Source organism: Lygodium microphyllum, chromosome 5, assembly GCF_053477565.2.
Source record: "Lygodium microphyllum isolate KBCC chromosome 5, Lygodium_microphyllum_v1.1.10, whole genome shotgun sequence".
Lineage (NCBI taxonomy): Eukaryota > Viridiplantae > Streptophyta > Polypodiopsida > Schizaeales > Lygodiaceae > Lygodium > Lygodium microphyllum.
The window spans coordinates 161238494-161245632 of record NC_141139.1 but is presented as its reverse complement, the minus strand read 5'-3'; the positions used below and the strand labels follow the sequence as shown (position 1 = coordinate 161245632).

The window sequence follows — 7139 nt, the reverse complement described above, 5'->3', positions numbered from 1 at the left end:
TAGGCACATTTTAAAGTAAGTTGTGAAAAAATGTGTACACATGTATTTGGGTAATTCTTGAAAAGGCTAGGTGGATAATTATGTGTGCACTACTATGCGTTTGCAATAACTTTCTTTTAATACATGTGATGAATGCATGCACATGTGCAAGTGCGTTCAAAAATGTGTATACTACAATGAGCGTCAGATAGTCCCAATTACACATTATTGCTTCCTATGATACACTTCTAACTGGTTTGCTACTTCATATCACTTTTCTTAGGCTTGAGATGTTTGTAATCTGTAAGACCTTATAATAGGAGCATCCAAAAGAAATTGTTTTGGGTAGTAGATATAGGAACCTTTAATTCAAGAAATTGGAGAGATTGTGGGAGCAAGTTATAGTGTATTTGCCATTAGTAAGGATATTTGTTGTTTGTAAAAATCAAGGCTTCAAAGTTCTCAACTGTTGTGTGTCTCAGTGTCTCTCTCTTTTGGTTCTTTCAAAATGTTGAACGTTTATAATTTGGAATATCGGCAATCCATATTATTACATTTTTTGAAATATCGGCAATCCATATTATTACATTTTTTGAAATATCGGCAATCCATGCTATTACAAATTTTTTGGAAAGGTGTGTGAATTGATTTTAGATGAAAGTTACGTGGGGTGGTGGATGGATTAGAGGAGGGAGTCGTTGAGGGTGGCGTCGAGAGGGCAGGCTTGATGTACGACGACATTTTCGTGGGTGGTGGGATGGATGCACGGGGGGGCGAACCCCACTCTCTGGCCGGCCAAATCCAGGAGGCAGACCTTGTTCTGGGGGGGCTTGACAAGGACGACGAGGACATGGCTGCCACGGCAGGCGGCGCGGATGGACTGGGTGTCCCAGTCCACGACGACGTAGGGCAGGCCTTGGGGCAGCGCGTTGATCCATTCGCCGGCGACGAAGAGCCAGCCGTGCAGCCGCCTCACGTCGTGGTCCGCCACCAGCGTGAGGAGCAGCGTGTCGCCACACAGCTCCGTCAGGACGTGCGCCAGGCACACCGACGCTTGCAGTGGCTCCGGCAGCTGAAAGTGCGCCCACCCCATCCCGTCCTCCTCGTACGTCGCCAGCGCCACGCCCCACTCGCACCGCGTCAAATACGTCAGCCTCCCCCCTGCGTACCTCATCGCCGTCGGCCATGCCAGTCCGCCGTTCAGCCCTAAGAAGCCCGTCTCCGCATGCCTCTCAAACCGCCCATTCGAATAGTTCAACCTGCCCATCCCCACACTTCCTTTTGTGTTCAAAGAAAGAAGAAACTGCATTGTTGCTTTGTTGAATGTCTAGGCTTTTCCTTTCAGCATGTGGCTCTTTCATACTGCCTAGGCACTCAAGGGCTTTGGCTGTTGAGTGATGGACCACCCCAACCCACCAGCCTTTGGAAGACCCACACCACACAAGGAGGACACTCCTCTCAACCTTTCCCTTGCACTTTCGAGAAATTCAACCCAATATATCACCACTAGAGATGCCTTTACATTCATCCCCTCTTTCTATTAGCACTATAGATGTCGCTACATTCATCCCCTCTTTCTCTAAGAATTGGAAGAAGGATATTAAGAGAGACTTAACTTATTAGGGTAGTCTTCCTAGGAAAACTCACATGATCATTGCACCAAAATTTGCTAACCTCTCACTTCATATTTGTAGGCAAAGTCCATGCTTTAAGCATGAGCTCCATGCATAGACTCTCACACACAAGAACAAAGGGTGGGCCCAACTTGGACCATTGGGATGAGGCCTCATACAACAAGCAAAATGGGCCATCCTAGTGCAAGAGTATGAGATGACTAATTGCCAAATTGCTACATATATGCCAAGTTCAAGCTTATACTAACCGCTCAATCTTGATGGAGTACTGGTCCTGGTCGAAAATTATCTGGAATAATATTGTGTTGAAGGATCTTCTCTCCATGCATAGAAATTTAGCATCTGTTGGAGCAATAGTATCATTCTTCCAAGGTCTAGAATACTTGTGATAGAACGGTGTAAAGGTTTTGTGGATGTATATGCAGTTCGATGAGTAGGACATCCAACACACCAAACTTCCCACCCCACAGGCAGGAAAGAACAGACTTTTACAATTTTCATTAAAGAGCTTTGTACTCCCTCGTCCTCCTCTTAGGTCTTGGGGAATCTTCTCAAAGTTAGGAATGGGTATCCAATGCCATTTGTCAAGCTTTGTATCATACACAACTGTTGTGATAGCAGTCTTATTGTAGCTAGATGTACTACAATAAAACATTGGAAGATCATCCCTATCATTGGAACAAAAGAAGAAGGAAAAAAAACCAAGTTAGTGATACTTATTTAAGTTGTAATTAACATAGAGAGCATGCATCACAACCTATTCACAATATATAGAATTCTTCTATAGTCATGAAAGGCATCAGAAAATTATTTAAGCAAAATGTTCTCTTGAAATAAAGGTGGATATGTTTTGTTTGTTGGGACTTTGTCCAACCTAGTGAGAGTTGTCACCAATAATAACTTTTGAGTTGCTTAATCTTAGACTTAAGCTTTAAGTCGAATGTTTATGGCATCAAGCCTTCATGATTGAGGTGGCACTTGGTGGTAAATGGCCCTAGCTTTACCCACTCCAAAATTCCTCTCACAAAATATGGATGTTTTCTTTCGACTTTGCTTAGCACAAAACATTGATTCCTCATAGACATGTATGAGAGAGAGAGAGAGAGAGAGAGAGAGAGAGAGAGAGAGAGAGAGAGAGAGAGAGAGAGAGCGCACCAACCTTGGATAGGGAGAAGGCAATACCTCATCCTATTCCTAAAAATGAGTGGGTGGAGAGGCGGGAGTGCATGGGTGGTTTTTTTTTGGGGTGGTTTTAGAGAGAGAGAGAGAGAGAGAGAGAGAGAGAGAGAGAGTGTGTGTGTGTGTGTGTGTGTGTCTTACCGTCGAAGGTAGCCCAGAGGAGGGAAGGAAGGAGAACGAATGGCTCGATTCCATCCCTTATTAACAAGGCACAGGCGGAGCAAGTCCGGGAGGCAAAGGCGCCCCAAGATGCGGCGGAATATGATGTCGTGCGGGATATACACCATGGCCTGCTTCTGCAGCTGCTCACGCGCGATCCTCTCCTGCTCCAGCTGAGCCTTGCTCTTCCGCCCTCTCCTCTTCGGAAAAGCCGCCGGTACAGGCGCCTGCACATCCTGCTCTAATTCTAAGACTTCTGGCGCCTCTCCGGGCTCTGCCTCTGCCTCTGCTTCTGCCTCTGCCTGCGCCTGCGCCCTCTCTCGCGCCTCCTGCTCCAATTGCGCCTTGCTCTTCCTGCCTCTCCTCTTGACTGCTGGAGCTTCCGCTGCCTCTGCTTGCTGTTGCTGCTGCTGCTCTTGCTCTTGCTGCTGCTGCTGTTGTTGCTGCAGTTGTTGCTCCCTCTCTCGTGCCTCTTGCTCCAATTGAGCTTTGCTCTTCCTCCCCCTCTTCTTCTTCACCGGTTCGACTCCAATGTCCATCGGTGATGGTAATGGTGGCACAGGCGTCTCATGAAAATCAATCTCTCTCTCTCTCTCTTCCGCTCTCTCTCTCTCTCGGCACGAGCGGTTGCGTCGTCCCGCTTTCGTGACAAGGAAGAAAGCCTATATTGCGGACATTTTTACTCGTCTACTTTGCAAATCATTTCTTGTTTTTACAAACCCTTGAATTTCACAAGCGTTGACCAATAAGAGCAGTTTCGCACCAGGCAATTTGGGGCATTGTTTGCAAGTGAACTGGCACGTTTCAGTTGTTCACACAGTGACACGTCGGCATAGTTTCTTGATCTTAGAAAACGACATGGCCTACCCTAACGAGACCCTTTATGGGTGAAGTTTCCCCAACACATGGTGACACGTGGGCGTAGTTTTTTTTATCTTAGAAAACAACATGGCCTCCCCTAATGACACCCAAAATGGGTGAAGTTTCCCCAACTAGGCCACTTGTCATTGTCGAATGGTAGTTTTGCCACCGACACATAGCTGCCTTTTTTAGCATCTTCCCCATGCAACTGATCAACTCGTTATTGTCAAAGATATTTGTGCGTGCTCTACAAGCTCGAGTGACCATAGGTGAGAGTCCATCCTTTCTCCCTTCGATTCTGCCACTTTAGTCTTCATCTCTCCGAGTTGCTTCTTTCGACTCCATGTTGTTGGTTCATTGATGATTGTAGGTCGAACGATAAACTTGAGCGAGGTTGCTAGTGCATCTTGAGCGTTGGAGGAAGACACCAGGGGTTGGTTCTTCTATTCTCTCCCCTCTTTCACTCTCTCTCTCTCTCACTCTTGTTGTCTCTCTTTCTCTCTCCATCCATCTCTCTCTCTCTCTCTCTCTCTCTCTCTCTCTCTCTCTCTCTCTCTCTCTCTCTCTCTCTCTGTGTGTGTGTTGTCTACATTGGTCCTTGACATGGTCCCTTTCTGTCTCTATCTATCTAGCGTCTGTGTTTTTCTATTTGTCGTTGTGGATGTTGTCTTATGAAACTAGCTGCTACAATGAATGCCCATTAGATCATGATCGCACATACAATTCCTACAACAAATACCCAATGGTCATGATCATGATGCACATTATCCTAATGATCTTAATGATGTTGCAGAAAACCAAAAGTAAATTGATGTTGAGAATGCATATGAAAATAATGCACATCATCTCAATGATGTTGATGATACTATGGAAAATCAGTAGTACATTGATGTTGAGGATGTAGACTATGTTGATCACAATGCAAACTCTCATATCTTAGGTTGCAGATGATGTGGTCCACATGGATTCCATCCTATGATGTATACAAAGAGCAAGAGGAGTAGAGGATGCTCACGGCCTTCACGTACAATGCATGGTTGATCTTGATAAGCTTTGTTGGCCTCCTAATCCACACGCATGCCAAGTACATTGCAAGGCATCCCTCTAACTCTCCCTCTCTTGTCTGCATTCGTCTTCTTCGTTGTCCCTATCTGACTGCATGTCGAGGCATGGTAGGGTTGATTTGTAAGGTCATTAATTGCTTCATAAGGCTGTTGGATAATTGTTATTAGAGGGTGGGAGGTTCTCTTAGTAGGGTTAAGTTCACTTTGCAAAAATTGTCATGGATATAGGGTTAAATGGCTACGTTATAGGATTGTGGGTTGTTGATTATAAGGTGTTTAGGTCATGCTTAAAGGGAGTGGAGGTTTTGCAAATTCTCTTAATTGTAGCTTTAAATGGTAATACGTTGATTTATACCATCATTAGTTGTTGCTTTTAAGCCAACAAGCTTGCTTTTTATTGATATGGTTGCTTCATAAGGTGAAATGGCTATTTTATAAGGGTTTATTAAACAATGCCATCAACAACATAGTGAGACCTACCCATCCAATCTTATTGCATAGGTGTAGAGAATAAAGCTCTATCCATGTTCATTTTTTCTTTGTAGTTAGAGATGTTGCTTATATCAACACAAAGAAGCAATTATTAAGACACTCCTATTGATGTTTAAAGCCTTCTATTTTGGTTTGAGTGAAGTACTACACTTCTAAGCATTGAAAGCTCATTTGCAAGGGTTTACACATTGCCACTAGCAACTATGGTGAGACACACCCATCTAGCACAAGTAAGCTCAATGCACTTATATTGATCTTGCATTGGAGTTACACATAGCCGAAAACACTTGTTTGTGTCAAATTCCATAAGGTGAGCTACTTGCCAAGGTTGTAAGGTGATTTATAATGCCTTTGTTCTGATTTGCAGGTCTTAAAGGTTGCTTTATAATGTCTTAAGGTGTTTTACAAGTTCTTAATTGCTGCTTTCAATGGTAATACATTGATTTATACCATCGTTAGTTGTTGCTCACAAGCCAACAAGCTTGCTTTTTATGGATATGGTAGCTTCATAAGGTGAATTGGCTATTTTATAAGGGTTTATTAAACAATGCCATCAACAACATGGTGAGACCTACCCATCCAATCTTATTGCATAGGTGTAGAGAATAAAGCTCTATCCATGATCATTTTTTCTTTGTAGTTAGAGACGTTGCCTATATCAACACAAAGAAGCAATTATTAAGACACTCTTGCTGATGTTTAAAGCCTTCTATTTTGGTTTGAGTGAAGTACTACACTTCTAAGCATTGAAAGCTCATTCGCAAGGGTTTACACATTGCCACTAGCAACTGTGGTGAGACACACCCATCTAGCACAAGTAAGCTCAATGTACTTATATTGATCTTGCATTGGAGTTACACATTGTCGAAAACACTTGTTTATGTCAAATTCCATAATGTGAGCTACTTGCCAAGGTCGTAAGGTGATTTATAATGTATTTGTTCTGATTTGCATGTCTTAAAGGTTGCTTTGGAATGTCTTAAGGTGTTTTATAAGTTCTTAATTGTTGCTTTCAATGGTATGGTAATACATTGATTTATACCATTGTTAGTTATTGCTCACAAGCCAAAAAGCTTGCTTTTTATGGATATGGTAGCTTCATAAGGTGAATTGGCTATTTTATAAGGGTTTATTAAACAATGCCATCAACAACATAGTGAGACCTACCCATCAATCTTTTTGCATAGGTGTGGAGAATAAACTATGATCATTTTTTCTTTGTAGTTAGAGACATTGCCTATATCAACACAAAGAAGCAATTATTAAGACACTCCTGTTGATGTTTAAAGCCTTCTATTTTGGTTTGAGTGAAGTACTACTAAGTATTGAAAGCTCATTCGCAAGGGTTTACACATTGCCACTAGCAATTGTGGTGAGACACACCCATCTAGCACAAGTAAGCTCAATGTACTTATATTGATCTTGCATTGGAGTTATACATTGTCGAAAACACTTGTTTATGTCAAATTCCATAATGTGAGCTACTTGCCAAGGTCGTAAGGTGATTTATAATGTCTTTGTTCTGATTTGTAGGTCTTAAAGGTTGCTTTGTAATGTCTTAAGGTGTTTTATAAGTTCTTAATTGTTGCTTTCAAAGGTCCCAAGGGTATTTTATAAAGTTATTGGTTAATGGTAATAAATAAACAAGCTTACTTGTTTTGTTATGGTTGCTTCATAAAATTTATTGCTCATGCAAAATGTCTTAAGGTGTTTTCAAAGGCCTTAATGGTTTCTTCAAAAGGTCCCAAGGTTATTTATAGAGTTATTAGTC

The 7139-nt window shown here is 42.4% G+C and overlaps 1 protein-coding gene across 1 annotated transcript; it reads right to left on the bottom strand.

Moving 5' to 3' along the window:
• Positions 1–351: 351 nt before the first annotated feature.
• LOC148036608 (uncharacterized) lies at positions 352–3490 on the bottom strand. The gene is made up of 4 exons (XM_087678952.1): positions 3470–3490; positions 2934–3361; positions 1862–2281; positions 352–1238 (listed from the first exon to the last, which is right to left on the bottom strand). The coding sequence occupies exons 1-4, from the start codon at positions 3488–3490 to the stop codon at positions 662–664; spliced, it is 1446 nt and encodes a 481-aa protein (XP_087535078.1). The 3' UTR covers positions 352–661.
• Positions 3491–7139: the final 3649 nt, after the last annotated feature.